This window comes from Aspergillus welwitschiae, assembly GCF_003344945.1.
Source record: "Aspergillus welwitschiae strain CBS 139.54b unplaced genomic scaffold BDQ94scaffold_45, whole genome shotgun sequence".
In the NCBI taxonomy this organism is placed as follows: Eukaryota; Fungi; Ascomycota; class Eurotiomycetes; order Eurotiales; family Aspergillaceae; genus Aspergillus; species Aspergillus welwitschiae.
In genome coordinates this window covers 37,848-56,257 of record NW_020798739.1, presented here as the reverse complement: position 1 = coordinate 56,257, position 18,410 = coordinate 37,848, and the positions used below count along the sequence as shown (strand labels likewise).

At 47.8% G+C, this 18,410-nt stretch overlaps 4 protein-coding genes and 1 non-coding gene across 5 annotated transcripts; 4 read left to right on the top strand and 1 right to left on the bottom strand.

Moving 5' to 3' along the window:
• Positions 1 to 1,301: 1,301 nt before the first annotated feature.
• BDQ94DRAFT_162790 (uncharacterized protein) lies at positions 1,302 to 3,149 on the top strand (the record flags this gene model as incomplete). The annotated part of the gene is made up of 6 exons (XM_026769616.1): positions 1,302 to 1,422; position 1,544; positions 1,890 to 2,072; positions 2,127 to 2,536; positions 2,620 to 2,696; positions 2,787 to 3,149. 6 exons carry the CDS (start codon positions 1,302 to 1,304, stop codon positions 3,147 to 3,149), a joined length of 1,155 nt encoding a protein of 384 aa, XP_026621442.1.
• Positions 3,150 to 4,187: 1,038 nt separating this feature from the next.
• BDQ94DRAFT_162789 (putative YT521-B-like splicing factor) lies at positions 4,188 to 6,272 on the top strand (the record flags this gene model as incomplete). The annotated part of the gene is made up of 3 exons (XM_026769615.1): positions 4,188 to 5,061; positions 5,127 to 5,680; positions 5,754 to 6,272. 3 exons carry the CDS (start codon positions 4,188 to 4,190, stop codon positions 6,270 to 6,272), a joined length of 1,947 nt encoding a protein of 648 aa, XP_026621441.1.
• A 2,249-nt stretch (positions 6,273 to 8,521) lies between these two features.
• BDQ94DRAFT_97047 (uncharacterized protein) lies at positions 8,522 to 10,172 on the top strand. The gene has a single exon (XM_026776949.1). It carries the CDS (start codon positions 8,680 to 8,682, stop codon positions 9,517 to 9,519), a length of 840 nt encoding a protein of 279 aa, XP_026621440.1. The 5' UTR covers positions 8,522 to 8,679; the 3' UTR covers positions 9,520 to 10,172.
• A 140-nt stretch (positions 10,173 to 10,312) lies between these two features.
• Positions 10,313 to 10,424, top strand: BDQ94DRAFT_t238. The gene has a single exon. It is a non-coding gene; the product is annotated as a tRNA-Met (tRNA).
• A 1,291-nt stretch (positions 10,425 to 11,715) lies between these two features.
• stt4 (1-phosphatidylinositol 4-kinase STT4) lies at positions 11,716 to 18,181 on the bottom strand (the record flags this gene model as incomplete). The annotated part of the gene is made up of 10 exons (XM_026772395.1): positions 11,716 to 12,984; positions 13,038 to 13,325; positions 13,376 to 13,579; positions 13,653 to 13,908; positions 13,966 to 14,337; positions 14,396 to 14,756; positions 14,810 to 14,947; positions 15,010 to 15,118; positions 15,173 to 17,881; positions 17,942 to 18,181. The coding sequence occupies 10 exons, from the start codon at positions 18,179 to 18,181 to the stop codon at positions 11,716 to 11,718; spliced, it is 5,946 nt and encodes a 1,981-aa protein (XP_026621439.1).
• Positions 18,182 to 18,410: the final 229 nt, after the last annotated feature.

Below are 18,410 nucleotides of genomic sequence, written 5' to 3'. Positions count from 1 at the left end.
TCCAAGGCATTAGAAGAAAGAAAATATATATATATATAAAGTAGATGAATACAAACACCAATTTCCTTTTTATTTTTTTATTTTTATTTTCTATTTTTTTATTTATTTATTTTTTTCTTGTCTTTACAGTACCACTCCCCCAATCAAATTTTTGCCTCCATCATCGCTCCCTGTTGTTCTTTCCCCCCTTTTCCCTTCCTATCAGCTTTCAGAATGACTAGCTATGAGGTGAACCGATCCTTGATACCGCATAGCAATGAGCCATGGACCATGATGGGATTTGAGTGACCCATCCCAACACCGTCTGGAGCTTCGACAATCACGGTACGCAGTATCACCAATGCCTTGTTCTTATTTCCCCACCCTCTCCAGTCTGTTTGGTCTTAGGGCTGGCCGTGGCTCTCTTGCTACTATCCTTCCACGGCCCCCAAACACAGCAGAACAACAAATCTGAAGAAGTGTGTATGCACACGGGCCAGTGGTTGTTGATTCCTTTTACCTTTTTTCTTCTTCTACTTTTTTTTTTTTTCTCCCATCCTTTCTTTTTCCCCCAAAACTGCACACCCTACCCCTCCCTTTCCTCCTCCCCACTTCTTTCCCCTTTCTACAAAGTAATTGCATGTCGCTTTCCCAAACGGTCTTCCCCCGAAACTCATCTGGTCTTTTCATTCACGTTCATTTTCTTTCTTTCCCTCTCTATCTATGATTATTTTTAGTTGTTGCCATCTTCTTTTTTTCGGTAAAAGGAAGAAGACCTCCAACCTGCCTACCTAGTAACTTTTCTGGAATCTGCAATCGCCACACGCTTCTCCCCATTCTCTCTTCATAAAGTTGATTGTTAACGCATCTCAACGCTGCCTGGACTCTCCGAACATCCAATAAGAAATGCCGATTCTTCGAACTACTAGTCCGTCTTCTTTGTGACCGCCTTCGACACAGACCCAAGGGCAGCTGTAACCATGAAGAAGCAAAATGAAAAAGAACATAGCAATAAAAAATTAAAAAGAAATAAAAGACACATGCTGCCGAATGGTGTCGCGTTGTAGATCAACTTTTTTCTGGAGCTATAAATCTCCTGCAGCTGTCAATCCCGATGGTCACTGCCACGCATGCACCTCGGGCTAAGGCCCATCAAACGCTCGGAACCAGGACATGCAGGACCCTCTCGAATTTGCCACCTTTCAGTGTCATCTACTACAACATTACCTACTACTCATCTTACCAAAGCGGGTTGGCTGCGTTCCCTTGGGTCCTCGCAATATCACTGGCAATCCCTCTTTTAAACTGTCAGAGGAAGATCCATGGATTCCACCGGCTGGGGACAGAATTCCGGTACCCAATCATGGCCTCCCACAAAAGCCATCGATGCCATCGAGACCGTCCATTTCACCCTCTTGCCAAACGACCTTAGATTTAATCCAGGTAACCCTAAGCACGACGCAGTCCCCGTTTCCTCAATTAATGTGGCTGTTTCGTTGTTTTTTTAGGAAAACATGCCACCTTTCCCGGCCTTTTTCCTGATGTGAGCCACTTTCCCGCTCAGTGTGATTGGAGTATACTCTCTTTCTCTCTCCATCTTGTTCATCGTATTCCTTTTCTTTTTTTTCCCCCTTCCTTTTTTTCTTTTTTGCTTGTGTGGATGCTCTCCTCTCCATTCGCATTATTGTCTATTTATTCTATTTTATGTTTTTTCTGATTTCCTCATCACTACAATTGCTGCCATTGCTATTACTATGATTATTGTGATTGTTTCTTGTAGTTGTGGTTGTGTTATTGATTTTCCCCGTGCTATCTTTCCCTGTGCATCTAGCCCCTGTTTTTCCATTGTACGTTTTTCATCCTCAATCTTCCTCTAAACGCTTGACTTCTTTTGCATCCAAAATCTTGAGGATTTGCGAAAACAAAAATAGTCGAGAGAGCCTCTTCTCCTGGTGGCTTCTTGACTTCATCGACGTCTTTTTCGCTACCTCTCTTCCCACCGGACCCCCTGGTACGAGCAAACCACAATTTGTTCTTGCCTGCGTCTGGGTGGAATTTCCGGGAAAAGATCGGGATCGAGCTTGTTGTCGATCGTGCGTGGTTGTTGATTGGGCCTCTGCATGGGAAAAGAACTAAAAGCGTTGAAGCAAGGCCCGATCCGCATCGCAGCCCCGATTTTTAAACTGTGGATATCCTCTAGGCTGGAGGGAGCCACAGCCACAAAGGGGGGAAGAAAGAAAAGAGAGAGAAGGGCGGAGGAAGGCAGAGAGACAGGAGTCCAGATCATTGGGCTTTCACGCTCTCACGATCCTCTGTGCGCCACCACCGGCCAGTCACCAGTATAGACCTGGCCTGGGTTCTGACGAACACGTCCCTAGGGGGGCCCATTATTGCCCTCATTTCCGTTCCGATAGTCTTCTTTACCCACCTGGCTGTGAAGGACCTGCCCTTCCAAGCTCTGACGGTCAGAAGATCCGTTGGACTACTTGGGCTCTGCTGACCTGGTTGGTCTGGAGGGCCCTCCTTCTCCATAGTCTCCGCTTCAGGTCTGGCTACGGTGCGTCTACACAAGGATTATTCATTATTATCGTGATTATTTCTCCCGTCACCGACATCAAAGCCACCAACTGTTGATTGCAGGGTGCTCCTCTTTCTGTTATCATCGTGGGGGGCACGGTATTTCTGTCATCGCTCTCCCTGCCTGTTCACAACCAAAGGTATGTTTGGCGATAGTCGTCTTTATCTCTCCCCCTCCTCTTCCGTTCCTTTTTCCTTTCCTTCGGTTGCGATCCCACAGGACTGTTTAGTGTTTCATTTCCCTTTACCCTTCACTTTCCAATTTCACCCAACCACCCCCTGGCTCAACACCCATGGGAGGGAAACGCACTCTTTCGCAATCAACTGCCTCTCCCCCAACAATTCCCTGTGATCATCCACCTCAACAGTCACCAATGTCTTTCAATTTCCCTATACCTCTGAAACTGTCGGGTGGCGGGAGAAAGCAGCTTCTTTGGTGGCTGCCATACGCGCTCGAGGGACAGATACCCTATTTTCCTTCAATTAGCATTGGCCTGTCGTCTTTTGGCGTGAAGGAGGGCCACTACGGCGCAGTGCTTGTGCCCTACGTCCCTCTTCGCCGCGACGCTGGTTTTCCGGTCTCCGTGGCGTAAAAGAGCCTGGAACTCGCTGCTATATACCGTCTTATTCCCCCTCGTACATCATTTTATACTGTCTTATTCTTGCCTGGCCTATGGATATTGTTTCCTGGTCGTGGTCCTGCACCGTGCCTCTGTGCGCGTAGCCGCCTATGCCCCTCCCCTTTTTTTATGCCTCTGATACCCAATTGTCCCATTTATAATCCTTTCCACGCTTGACTCGTTCTCCACCCTCTCTTCAAGGCAGCGCGGCGATTCGTGCGTGCATCTTTACAAAGTGGCACCGTGTTTCGTTCACCCAGTCTTACAACTGCACCGTTTCCCCCCCAAAAAGAACCCGACGATTTAGCACCCAGATGTCAGGCGGGCCTTCCCTTGTGATTTGGTGTGCTCGCTCATCCTACTATAATCGTCTACTTGTTTCTTTTCTTCGCTTTACATATCCTCCTCATCTACTTCACTTTGTTCTATTGATTCATGTGTAGATCCCACGTCTTTCTTTATCTCGTTCTTGTCTGTACAAGTCAGTAATCCCACTTATCCATGCCCTCTTACGCGACCCAGTCTTCGGGACCTTTTCTACCCTCTTATTGATCCTTCCTATTGTTTGTGGCTTTTATTCTATTTTGTTCTTTTCTTTTTCTTTCCCTTATCTTTTTTCCTCTCTCTTATTCTCCCTTTTATTTTTTTTTTCTTACCGCAGCCTCAGGCTATTAGTTTTCCTCGCTTATTGACATTTTCGTTCATCCTCCTTTTACTTGCAAAGCACTCTGTCTGGAATTTTTGTGGAAGTAATTTACCTTTGACATGGCACTGTCAAGCTTCTAACCAGTGTTGGCATAAGTTAGGCAAATCACTTGGGTACCTAGCGGAATCATTGCCCTCAAATTTCAGAGCGTGCTTGAACTCACAGGTTGGGGCAAGGTGAGTTGTCACCCCAGTTCCTCGCCAGCCCCCTTGGGCTTCCGAACACCCCCAGTATATTTGAGATGTCTCAACTAATCATGTAGAGGAGTGTGCCTGTGCTGGGTTTACCATTTGTTTGTGTCTATCATGACATATCCTAATGGTGACGCTCCTTCGGCTCTCTCGAACTCAACGCAGGGGGGTCCGAACGGAGCCAAACCACAGGCCTTCAATAAGTCGCATGAAGTAGAGGAGCCTCCTCCACAGTCAGGTATGTATCTTACCTGGATTAATCACTCTGTGGGATCTTTGGTAGAACTGAAATCTCGCTCAGTGTCGATAACTACCACTTCCCGCGAAGCTCCTCGATCGGATAATGAACAACAACATCCCAAAACACAGGCCCAGATGGCTCAGGCCGCACATGGAGGGGCGCCCTCTCTTAGCATGCGGGACATGAGATCCGCGTTGCCTGGGTATCAGAATCATTCCATCCTTTATGAGCAGCATCATATTCAGCAGCCCTTTGTTCCGACGGCTCACCCTCATGGCGTTGTCTACGCAATGCCGCCATTGCCGTCATTCACAGGACCGCCAATAAATCCTAATATGGCCTTTAATGGTCCCTTCAATCAGGTATACACGCCTTATCTTCAGCAGCAACCTGAGGACCCTCTTCTGCCTCCTGGTGCGGCGGGCTATCAGTCCTTGGGGCCCCATTCAGCCGCTCACATGAATGTCCATATACCTGGCCAATCTGGATATGGACCGAACTATTACACCCAGACCGCATACACGGCAGCCCTTGGACACGGCCCGGGACCTCCGACTACATCATCTCCAGTGCAAGTGCAACCACGCGTTCAGCCTCGGAACACATCGGGTCCAAAATCTAAATTGGCATCCGGCTTGGGGAAAGAAAACAGGCAACGGCGTCTGGATCTGGAATATGACGTCTCAAAGACCATCGTGGACGGATCAACACCTATGAGGCCCCACCCTGTTCAAACATTTTCTGCTGGTAAGTCTGGGCCTGACCATGCGAGAAGCGAGTTATGTGTTTTTGACATGACTGCGGTGCACCAGACTCAGGATCGCATTCGTCTAATACCACTACGTCAAGTGCTCCAAGAGGACCGCCGCGAAAGCCAAAGCAATCTGGGCATGCACTGTGGGTCGGCAATCTTCCTCCCGGTACCAATATCGTTGACTTGAAGGACTACTTTTCTCAGGACGCCACAAAGGAACTGGAAAGTGTCTTCCTCATCTCGAAGAGTAACTGCGCTTTTATCAATTACAAAACGGAGGCCGCCTGTGCCGCGGCATTGTCAAGGTTCAACGATTCTAGATTCCATGGAGCACGTCTTGTATGTCGGCTACGCCAGGGGGCTGTTCCTCTGGGGTCTAATGCTGAAGCTATGGGTTCTTCTACCCCTGCCATATATCAGGATGAAGAAACCAAGTTATCGGGCGCTGTGACTGAGAACAAGGCTACAGAAGGTAGCCTTTCGCACAGTCGAGTCCCTAGCAGATATTTCATAGTCAAAAGTTTAACTGTCGATGATCTCGAACTCAGTCGACAGAACAACATCTGGGCCACTCAAACTCATAATGAGAAGCAGCTAAACGAAGCTTACGAGGTGAGCTCTGTGCCCCCACCTATTATATCCATATTAGTAGGGGAGAATGATCAGTCGCTGACAACTCAACCAGAATGCTGATGATGTCTATCTCATCTTTTCCGCCAATAAGTCAGGTGAATATTATGGATATGCCCGTATGATGTCGCCGATACAAGATGACGAGAACTTGGCGTTGGAGATGCCCTCACGGTTGGACAACCCCCCGGATCCCGAGACTCTAGACGTGACGCCCACTCCAGCAACATCCACTGCGCCTAACGGACGAATAATCAATGACTCTGCGCGGGGGACCATATTCTGGGAGGCGGAAACCTCAGAGGATGAGAGCGGTACGAGCAAGGAGAAGGAGAAGGAGAAGGTTATTCACGAAAAACCGGAAGAAGCTACAGATACGGGGGCACAATTGATTGGGAAGCCGTTCAGGATCCGATGGCTCTCGACTACACGAGTCCCTTTTCATCGTACGAGAGGGTTGCGGAATCCCTGGAACTCGAACCGAGAAGTGAAGATCGCTCGCGACGGTACGGAGATCGAGCCGGAGGTGGGGTGGAAACTTTTGCAGTTATTCCACTCTCAGCCTCAAGACTAGGACGCAATGCATATCCTTCAGAAAAAAAGTTGAGAAGGAATGTGAACACCGCGAGGAAGACTTGAACATGCATAGGCGAAGAGAAAGGGACAGAGTGTGAGAAAAGGGGAGAACAGATGGTTTGGGATGCTGAAAAACGAATCGTCCGGCGCCATACTGTTGCAGCCTGAGTTGGTACTGCCCCGAGGGACCTTTCCCATCTCACTGGGAGTGTGTCGAAAGTGGACATGCTTCACCCGGAGTATGTCTGCAGTTAGGGCCACACGCCCTCTGATTTCCGGATAGGGAAACACACATCCTGAGGACTGGCCAAAGACCAGAGGTATACGAACAACTCCTCAATCACCGTGGCCGAGGTAAGACAGTATACGTACCTTATCTACGCCATACTATATAGAACGCTATATTCATTTAAAAAAAAAAAAACGAAGAATAAAACAAAACCAAAAAAAAAAAACAGACATAGTCTGGAATATAGGAAAGGAAGCAGAAAAAAAGTGTACAGATTTGACACATGGTATATAACTATTGGTATTCTTTCTAGCTCAATATATCTATATATATACATATATGTAGGCAGCATTTCCGGACACAGCTCTGATAAACGCAGAACAAGAAGATCAATATATACATAAGTATAGTGACTTCCACAAAAGAGTAGGTAAAACCCAAAAGGCTTCGTGGTCAGTAACGGACGGCACTAGTGAAGTGCAGACTGTTTATCGAGAGGACAAGCAATGGATATAGAGACTAATCATAAAAATAACTATCCGTACATCAGTGGAAGGATACCGTATTATCATACATACGCGCTTCGAACATGCAGAGTTATACCCTTACGTAACATACCGGTTTACATGATATATTTCGAAGGAACAACAGTACGGAGTAAGGTATTTACTTTTGGCATACCATGCATACCAAACATGCCGCATCCTTCCTACCCTTGCCTACTTGAGTTAATAAAACAACATCCAAAACAGTGCTAGGTGATACTAACCTTCTTCTTCTTCTTCTTCTTCTTCTTCTTCTACTTCCTCTCTAGCTTCATCTATGGGCAAGGCGAGAGGATCGTCGACTGTGAAGAGAACAGACCACTGGTACAACGTTAGGTAGGAGCTACTCCAATTGCTAGTCTACAAATTAGTCTACTAGGATTATGGACGGGGCGACTCATGAATCATCGACCCCGGATCGTCTTGTCTGGTTCACCGTTCAGCTGCACCCTGCCCAAGAAGGCTAGACCCGTTCTGGCCCACGGTCAAGAGTCAATCGAGACGGTTTTGTGGGGTAAAACCTCCCAAGCTTTCATTCCTTTCCTTTCCCATCCCCGGCTTGTTGTTAAAGGTCCCTCCCTCTCCCTTAATCTTTCCCCCCTCCCCTCCCCTTCCCACTGGAATCATCCCGTTCCTCCTCCTCCTCCTCCTCCTCCTCCTCCTCCTCTTCTTCCTCCCCTTCCTCATCACCAACCGTTTGTCAGGTTGTTCTTCCCAAGATCCCTGCCGGCTACGGCCTGGCTCCTTTTTCTTTCTTTCTCTTTTTCTTTTCCTCTTCCCTTTCTCCCTCTTCCTCACTTCTTCACTTCTTCACGAGCCACGGCTACTCTAAAGCTTACTGACTTCAACCACTCCCCTTCAAATCATTCCTTCACGAAGCTTCCCCTCCATCATCTGATCCAAGAGACACCAAATACCAAAATTCCTCACAGTTCTAGCTTACTACCCACCTTACCACTACCATCATCTATATCAGGTATTGGGGGGCATTGGGTGTTGCATATCTCCAGTAAGTTGGCTTAGCTCATAACAAACCGGTAGTTCAATCTATTATTTGTTCCCTACTAGCACTGAGTCTGGACTCCCTTACACTTGCATCCTGCCTTGTGTAGTGTCCTATTGCACTCAAACGCTAGTTTTCTTGGTTCTCTGTTCCTTTTGCTGCTCGTACGCGGTTCCTACGTGATAAGATGCCCCCCCAACCATTTCCACTTTATTATATTGCCACCGCCACATGGAAGGTCCCATTTATGGGTTCTTCGCTGAATATCTCCCTCCAGCTGACATTCGCCGGTACCTCCATCTAGGCTCTTAATGGGGGTTGTTCTGCTGCCTCTGCCGTTGCTCTCCCTATCGAAGCGGCTACCAGATTGACGTCATAACTTGCGGTATCGATCTGAAGGCTCATCAATATCTCATTCCAATTCCAGTCTACTCTTCTTCATAGTAACTCTAGTTTCGGTACATATACTACCCATTCCACCTAGTCGTACCCTTGTCTGGGGAGACTAGATATTTTCTTTTGTCGCCTTATACTTGGCTACCTGTCCTCGTCCATCTACTTTTCCTTCTATACGTGTGCTTGTACTTGTGATAATCATCCTGGGATCATCGACAACCCATCTGTTACCATGTCAAACGACCGTTCAACATCTCCCATTTCGGTTCCACCCCCATCATCGCGCCAGCGTCGAGCATCTCTGGCATCCGGGATTTCCTTTTCGGATTATCTTTCAAGATCTGGGAGTCAAGGAGCTGCTGGTGCACCACCTGGCTCCATGGCCAATGCAGTCGCTGGCAGTCAGCCGAATCAGGGACGACGACTGTCGATAACCACATTGGGACTCTCCGGCTCTCCAACCCAAACTTCCCCCTTTGGACCTCGACACATCCGTCATGGGAGTATCTCTAGTTCCGTGGGATCCAATTCGGCAAACCTAGAGGAAGCCGTCGTGGAAGACAACGAGAACGGGCCTCCCAACGCCACCCCTAGCTCTCCATTCACTCGACGTCTCTCCTTTGGTGCACAGGCATTGCGTGATGCCCGTGGAGGAAGCATTGGTAATGGTAGATATCCCTCTTCTGCATCTCAGGTGGCTGGAGGGCGGCGCAATTCGTCGTTGGCCAGCACACCCTCTGCCCCCAGCCCTACAAACTCAACTGTTGCAAGTACATACAAAGCCTTTCCCCAGAACGATAGGTCTAACGCGTCTTGGCGACAAGTAGGCGAAGGCTTCAATTGGTCTGAGGCCTTGCGGACTCGGGCCGAGCGAGCGCCATCTTTGGGCGTTATGTCGCCTAATTCACCTCAAAGCCAGCATGCAGTCAATATGGGTCACCAGAATCACCATCAGCGGGCTGCGTCAATTGCCTCGATGGAACAACCAGCTCGAGAAATGCCAAAACAGCCCAAGCAGAATAAGCCTGATTTCTTCCAGGAAAAGATCCTTCGGGGTGATTTCATGGACTAAGGTTGAGGGCTGGTTTTCTGATTCTAACATCTTTGCCTACCCGCTGTTTTATTGTCATCTCTCTCCTTCTTTCCCTTATTGTATGTCGTCTTTGCTTTGTGCGTCTGGTTTCAGTTCTTCCTTGTCCTCCCCTTTCTGGGAAGTGCACCGAAAAGCTGTGAGGTTTCTCACAAGACCAGAAAAATAAAATCAGAAGCGAGATCTTGATGGGGGTGGGGGGAGTGGAGAGAAAGAAAGAGAGAAGAAGAAAAGGACAAACGGTTGATTTGGACAGCCCCATCACGGCGGCTATCTCATGGATTGCTCAGTCACTTGACAGGAAGGATTTCCCTACTGTCGCATGAATGTTGACATGATCTACAAACTCTTAACAAATATCTCCTTTAGCACGCATATTTACGTGAATTTTCTTGTCTCTGCATCAGTTTTCGGGGATTCCGTTCGCGTGCGGATTATTTCATCATATTCTCTCCATTTATGATTTGATTTATTCTGGGTCCTGCTGGTCAGACCCACTTATGATTATTATCCTCGGGCCCCTCAAATTGCCTGCTATGTGATACTGTCCGTTACTTTGAATCTGATTTATGTTCTGGGAGTATCTGAACCTAAAAGAGGAGTCTAAGTGCCTGAATTATATAACAACAGTATATGATACTATTTGTTGATACCCGTGTATATGCAACTTTCCGCGACTGCTAGTGCAGCAGCACTTATATCTTTCACACCGACATTAAACGCATGATGTTTAGACTTATGTAGCACTATATTTTTCAGGTTTTCATCAGCACATGTCTCCATGGTGTAGTGGTTATCACGTGGGTCTCATACGAGCAAGTGTATGACTTGAAGGCTTCAACCTTCAGGAAATCCCAAGGCCGGGAGTTCGATCCTCCCTGGGGACAAAAGAGAATATCATTTTTTTTTCTTTTTTTCTATTTCCTTTCTTCCGTTCCCTTCTTCCCTTCCCCCTCCCAGCCCATGACATGCTTATTATTCACATCTAAAGCATTCATGTTTGAATGTTGTTATATAGACTCAAGGTCGGTGTGGCTCAAGACCATTCAATGGAAAGGGAACAAATACATGATGAGGTTAGTGGAATGAGACACCCAATTCCATCATAGTAGGATTTCTTCCGGTTGGACATTGTGAATATCTAATTACACAGAAAATGCCGTGAACTTCAAAAAATTCTATGACTCCAGGTGCTAGTTAACCGTAGTACATACATAATTGATGCACGACCACTCGGTTGTTGGGTCGCCTAGTGCATCGTCCGCTAGACTAGTACTATATATATATATTGCCAGCCCATCGGGAGCCCAGATTAGATCAGTAGCCAGTACTACCCATATCCCAAAAGGGAGGAAGAACGGGGAGGGAGGCCATAAAGACCGGAAATAGAATCCACGTTGGTAGACGACAGGGTAGGTAAGGTGGAAAGAGGATTTGGTGAAGCATCTAGTTGGCTACAGCGAATGATCACTGATATCGCCCTTTAAGAAACTCCAGGGAAGTGGAAAAGGATTGTAAGGGAACGCGCTCCCATATGAGCCTGACTACCCACCTATCAGTTACTGTGAGTAACCTGATCTATTTTTGACTGGAGGGGGAATTCCGAGTCGATCATGCATACGTTGAATGCATAGATAGCAGGCAAGATCTGGTAAGTGTATACCATACATACATTCATCTGCCTACTGCGAGACCGAGGATTCTTATGAGAGATAACTGCTTGTATAATGTGTGCCGGACGGCATCATATATGCATTTTTCGGCCTAGGCTATTAAGTATTCGCAAATCGAATTGCAGGTAATCTAAAAGCTCAAAGTAAACCAATGAATGGGTCACAGATGTCACTATTGATTTCCGGGGAGATGATGAGCCACCACTCGGGCTTTGCCCTTCACCTGAAAGCATACCACAAAGAGTGTTAGGGATAAGGGGTGTTGATATATCCTTGCTCCTCGATTGGACACTCGTCTGTTCCTAACTGAAAAGAGAAGTAATTGCAATGGGAATGGTTGCATTGATGAGGAGTTGGATGATCGACTCCATCTTTATGAATAGCAGATACCCCAAGAGTAGCATGAAAGCCAAGCGGAACGAACAAAAAAGGCAAGGGAGGGCTGTGGCAGGAAAGCAGGACCTCCCACCCGCCGCGTTCCCTGTATAGAAAGAGCTCATGAGGCCTAATAGGGAATGCCATTGGTTAGAAGCTGGAATTGGTCATATCCCTTTGTCGAAACGCTCATGTACGACTTGCGGACGAGCTCGCGCATATATTCAGCAGCTTCCCTCTCGGTTTTATCGAGTACAAATCGATCGCGGAAGTTCTTCAACGTATCCGGCTTGAAGCAGGGAAGACCGCTGTCAAGCATTAATGAGACGATGTGAGACAGCTTGGAACTGTACGGACGCGAAGCAAGGAATGCCTTAACGACCAGTGATTCAAACCACTTGTAAGGCTGCGTGCTTGTAGGGCTATGGGAACCACCACCGGGGAGACCGAGCCCACTACCCGAGCCGCTACCTGGATGGGTGTGTGCATGGTGAGTACCGCTCATCACAGCAACCATCTCAGATGTCAACTTGAAGGGGGCACGCTCGAATCGCACACCTCCTGGTGCAATATCGAAACAGAACCCAAAGTCAATATGGATGATGTGGCCAGCGTCGTCAACCATGATGTTCCCGTTATGCCGATCCTTGAACTGTAGGAGATAGGAGATAACAGAATAAGCAGCCATGCTCTTGACGAAGTTTGTGCGTGCTTCCTGGAATCGGATTGATTCCTCCCCTCCATACTTGGAGATAAAGTAGTCATACAGACCATTGACTGCCTCACGGCCCAGCATATCGCGAGAGATCGAATTCGGAAGCACATCAATAACGCCACAACCGGGGGCCGTTGAAGTAACTCGATATGGGAACACCCAAACATCAAGCCCAACGCTAGCGAATATGCCCCGAAAAGCAGCAATCATTTGCAAAGCTAGCATGTCTTGGCGGCAGTCATCACCGACTTTGAAAATGGCTGACTGCCATACTTCATAGGTCTCCTGAACCCCGTTCGAAGATCGTCCATCACCGGCTTTTTGGGTGATTTTGTCATCATCTGACCGTGCCCTTGTTTTCTGGATCCTGAACGTCGCCATGTAGGGCGCCTTTGCATGGCTCTGGAGAGGTTTGCCGGATTTGCGATCGATCCCTACAACAACACCGTCGGGATTGCTTGGGAGGTATACGCCGACTTCCACCTTGATCTTACGGAGTTCTTCTTCGATCTTCTCCTTTTTCTCCGCCTTGCTTCTTTTGATGTAGGGTCGAAGCTTTCCGGAGATGCCTGTGATTTCATTGAAAAAAGAAAATTCTTTCTCATAAAACTCACGCTCCTCATCTGTGAAGCTTGAGATCAAAGCATCCATAAACTTGTCCAGTGTTGGCTTGAGAGGGTCCGGCTAATGTTGCTCGTTAAAAAGTATATGGACAGATAACATTCGGTTACACTCACAATTTGAGAATCTTCATCTTTGTAGGAGTTGGCTTTCATATTCCATATGACTTGATGCGCAAACAGCTGAGACAACTTAGCTGTCTCCATGATATATCTTTCTACGTAGCCCAGTGCATCGTATCGTAAAGCTTGGACCAGTTGTGGCACAAAGTAGAAACGAACATCGACTGAATGACTCTCGAGGGCTTTCATCGCATACTGCAGTATGAAGGGATGGTTCCCGTAGGTGGGCAGAAAGTAAGTCAGAGCTTCGGCGGGGTTGACAGGGGCCCAGTATAGAAGAAACTACCCTCATCAGTCCAAAATCTAGAATATATAAACGACGATTGACATACCTTCAGCTGACTATGGACATCGGCAGGAAGAGCAGACCCAAAAATGACCTCAAGAGCACTTGGCTCATCGATAGCCTTGTCCGGAAAGTTGAGCACCAACCACCGGATGTCGTTTTTCAGCTTTAAAGACGGAAAGCGGGTGGAAAGATGTATGGCCAACCCTGGGGCTTCGGACCACGCCAGACGTAGCAGATTCGTTGCATCCTGGATGGGTTGTTAGTTACAACCATATATATCACGGGTATCGAACAGTATGCTTATTGACGAGATAACATACCTCTGTAAAATTTCTGACTGCGGCTGACTGTGCCATGTTATGTTTCCGGTCTGGCTCCAAGGGATAAAGCCAGACCCTAAGGCGTGACCTTTCGTCCTCCAGAAGGATCTGGAGAAGCTCCTGTCTTGCCTGAAGCGTCCTAGAGGAGCTGCGACTGTGACCAGAAACTCCAGCCACATCCGCTAGAGCGGAAGAAACGTCGCCAAGGATCCTGTCCTCGGCCTTGATCTGTAACCGGTTGCCACCGAAAGACCACCTACACATCATCAGGCTTAGCATGAATAATCGAAATTAGTAACCAGATAAAACGTACCTCGGTGGATGTCTAAACCAAGTTAAAGCGGCGGACAAAATCTGGTCCTTAAGCTTCCACTCAAGATTTCGGTCTGGTAACCGGGAGTCCTTCAATACCCTTAGACCGAACAAGACAATACGAAAATGTAGTTCCCTGGCCAGGGGGTGACCACTGGCGTGCAATAGTCCCACACTTGTTTTATCAACAAGACGGCCGAAAAGTGACTTGACCTGGAAGTTTGCAAGCCGAACAGCAGCAAAATGACTTTCAAAGAACTGAAGAAGCTGGAAATGAGGTGTTAGGATACCTTGGGATTTTTGTTGATTCTTCGCCATCAGAGCTTTGTCGCTGGGGAGCAGCTCGATCTTGCTGAACATTGGATCAACGTAGCTGTGTACCCCTGAATAAGCATTGATTCAGTAAGTGCTAGTAGACGATATTCACTTACTTGCAGTTTAGGTCAAACAGCCCCTTTCGGCGCTGGATTGACTTTTCCCAAGACCCGATAACTTCTACCAAGATTTTGGACTCCACTCTCGGATTCTCATGCATTACTCCGAGCCAAAGGGATATACCGATGTCCATCGACTCCTTCGAGAATATCTCAAAAGGTATCTGGACTAAGTACTGAGCAAGGAAAGCAGAAGGGTCATTATCACTGCATAGGAGGCCCGCAGCTTGCCGTAGCGCATCACGAACGGCGACGGTAGGGACGACTTCTCCTGATTTCAATCGTGCGTAGAGTTGATACAGGGTATCCTCCATGACTGTATTTGCAGACAAAAAAGACCCGGAAAGCATATTGTGAGCTGGTTATCCCATATTAGCACCTTGAACGCCCACCAGTTGAGATATGACCAACCACAAAGCCCACTAGTTCCTTGCCTTGGGCCACTGACACTTTGTGCATACAAAGTTCTGTAGTTCTGACGTGTGGAATATTGAGAAATGAAGTCGGAAGCGACATTTATCTTGCTTAGGCCGTGGCTGTCCATTGAGCCTGGAAGAACATAGAAATATCAGAATAACAGTAGCTCACTCAAGACCGAAGTGTTGTCTTACCAAGACGTTGATCACTGCTCGGGATGAGTGATCCCATCTCAAGCGCAAAAGAGCGCCCCAACAGAATGTTGCCATATCCAGCATGGTCGTCCGAAAGGGACAGATATGTCTTGACAAATTGTGTAAGTCGCTTTCCAAGGCTCAAAATAGCTGGATATCATACCTGAAGTAGGCCTTTTACATCCAAGGGTGCAATATCCATGGCCGCCGCTACCCATGTCTTAGATCGTTCAAGGAGAACATCTAATGTTCTTTTCCTAAAGTTATAGTTGTCGGGTAGATCGGCTTTGACCAACCCTGTAGGTGAAGTAAATGAAGGATTCCATTCAAACTCATCAAGCTCTCCTTCTAGACATGAGCGCCACATAACGGTCAAAAGCTCGAGCAAAGCGAAAAGGGAGTGCTTCTCACACAGTGCCGATGGACATTCATTTATGATCTTGTTAGCACAGAGTACGGCGACGTTTTGTACCCTTTCAACACGATGGCTGCAAGCGATAAAGAAGCCGGCCAGCTCTCTTGATAGATAGGCAACAGAAAAGCCTTCGGACTTTCCGGACATCGTCAGCGAAAGGTAACTGGCCACTACTTTCTCTGCAATCGCACTCATACAGCTAGCCATTTCTGTAGTAGCTATGGCCGGGTCGCGGAAGTAATCAAGAAACCCGGTACATTTCCCAGACAGCGCACGAAATTTTTCGACCAAGATCGTAGCGTTGAGGAAAACCACTTGTGGGTAGCTTAACCGCTTTGTTTCGGCCTCGTGGCCAGGGAGTTCAGCAAGGAGATTTCGCTTCTGCTCTTGGAAGCGTTGTGAGCCCATTCCTCGCCTAAGGATTGTGTTCAGCTCAACGTCGCTTTCCGTTGCCTCCATACGGTCTTCGGAGACAAGGGGAGGAGAGTGCTTGGCGAGTAAGCGGAGCTCCTCAAATTGGCTTTGACCAACAGCCGAATGCATGGATATCCCATGTACCGCGATATTGAACCATGCATCCCGGAATAGAGCAGACACATCCTGATCATAATCCGTGATGGTATCCGCGTTATCCTGCTGTTCCTTGTCTGACGACACGAGTAAAGCCAAAGGCCTTAGAAGAGGGCTGATTTCGTCCGCTGCAAGAGCAAGCTCCTTCTGCCTCTCACTTTCGAGATCGGTAGCATCACCCTTGTTTACGACATTTTCCAGTAAGTGAACCAGGTATACACCGTATAGTGGCGAGTCTCTTTTCAACGTGATAGATAGATATGCCAATGCACTCTTAACAGCATCAGTAACGCTATTATAGCCCCTGGCCACACCATCACGGTATGCTCGATCATAAAACTTGAGCAGGAGCTGAAATTCAGCTTGCCCAGTACTTAATGATATCGCAGCTGTTTCCGTAATGATGAAAGCGTCAATAGTAGCATTTACCTTCCCAATTTTCTGCAGCAACATGGACTGCGCCAAAGCGCTTATTTTCTCATCATTGCAGCTAACTGCAATTTGTACAATAGCTCGGACGACATTTTTGTACGAAAGATTATTTGCTTCGTCTTCAGCTGAAAACGAAAACACACTGCCAGTTCTGGTCGTTGGAATGGGGAGAGGTGTATTTCCATGTGCAGAATTATCCCCAGGCATGTGGCTCTGGTACGACTTGTCAGTGCCTGAGCCAGAGCTCAGAACGTTCCCTAAGGAGTAGAGAGTGGTAATAACAGAATCTTGGGAAAGACCACCGAGAATATGTGCAAGGCATTCTCCTGCAATGGAACCGGTGGTACCGGTCGGTGCACCTCCTTCAACGATGAATCTCAACAAAGAGCGGCTTCCTGAGGATGCAATTGTTATGGAAGTTCGCGAAATAACTGCCATGCTTTTCAGAACCGCTGTTGCTAATTCAGCATAAGCCATCTGGTTCGGATCCATAAGTGTATCCTCTAGCCATGAAACAAAGTCTTCTTTGTTCGTTGTATCTTCACACAGAATGATACAATTCAGGTATCCGACTAAAGCTAGGGCCTTCATAGAAAAAGCAAGCCGTTGCTTCCAGGGGGAGCCAAGTCGCAGATAATCGGAGCCATCTTCTAAGAGCTGGATCTCATCAGCGATGATAGCCGCCACCCGATCGGTAAGAGCGATCTCTGTGTCATCAGAACTTTTAGAGGTGCTTAAGTTAAGCAAGTGATCGTGTGAAAGCTCGGCACCTGATGTGCCATTCATGTCGGCCGCACGTGTAACGCATGACTTGAGAAACCTGATGAATCCTTCCTGGAGTAACATAGCACCAAGAGGACGCCCATCAGAATCATAACGGCGAGTGTATTTTCTCCACTCCCTGAGCAGATAACCAGACATGCTTCCATTCCGTACAATAGACGAGGCAGTCTCCACGGCTACCAAAAACCGCTCGCAGAGCATCGAACGCAGGTTGTTGGCTAAATGAAGCTTCTCACTGGGAGCCCAGAATGAAGAGAGTGCAGCCGAAGCTCCCAAGAAGCCGACAAGAGAGGCGGATATCGATAGCACGCTGGTTGATTCCTGTTCGGCATCCCGACTGTTTGCTTCCGCTTGGTAGTGATGAAGTGGTGCAACTGCTTTGATAGCTTCGGCACAATTGCTCAGATACTCATTGAAAGCCCCAGCCACGATACTACGCAGCGATGAATGGCTCGAACCCAGGGAGAGGAGAGCCAGCGTGAGGTTATGAGTTAGGCTCTCCCAAGGCGAAGGTTTCACATTGTGAAGAAAGGGTGAAGGGCGGAAAAGTTGGCTATGCGCTTCGGGAAGGTATTGTGACAAAAGTGATACTAGTCTCGAAGCATGCTCGATATTGGTCACTGAAGGAGACGCTTTACATAGAGCAACTAGCACATCTAGCTCTCTCATGCCCTGAAGGGGTCAGCCTAGAAGCCACCTACGAAGCGGCACTGAGAAAAGGGGCCAACAAACCATAGGCACCCGTGATGTAGGAGCTTGGGCTTGCAAGATACCGTTGAGGGTATCGTTCGACGAGTGAGCGGGACAGAGTGACTGCTGGGCGAGTCGTGCGATGTCTGAGTCGCTGCCGCATTCTGGTCCCTTGACTGCTAATGCCGCAAGCCTATTCAGAGCCGAAGCTCTAATAGTCGAGGGGCTACGGTTCCTATCAGCACAAATTCTACCCAAGAGATATGCAGCCGGCCTACCCATCCATAGTACCGAATAAATCCACCTAATTAGCGTTTATCGCGTTTGAATGCGTGTGGTGACGAATAGACTGTTGCTTTTCAGAGCACTAATGTCAATTGCCTAAGGTAGCAGGGAGCCCCTTGATAGGAGATTATGTGTTATCGTCCCGCGGAGTACGGGAGCTGGTTCCCTCAGAACCTCGGTACGGCAGACACGTGGGCCTTAAAACGCTTCTGTAATTGAATCATGA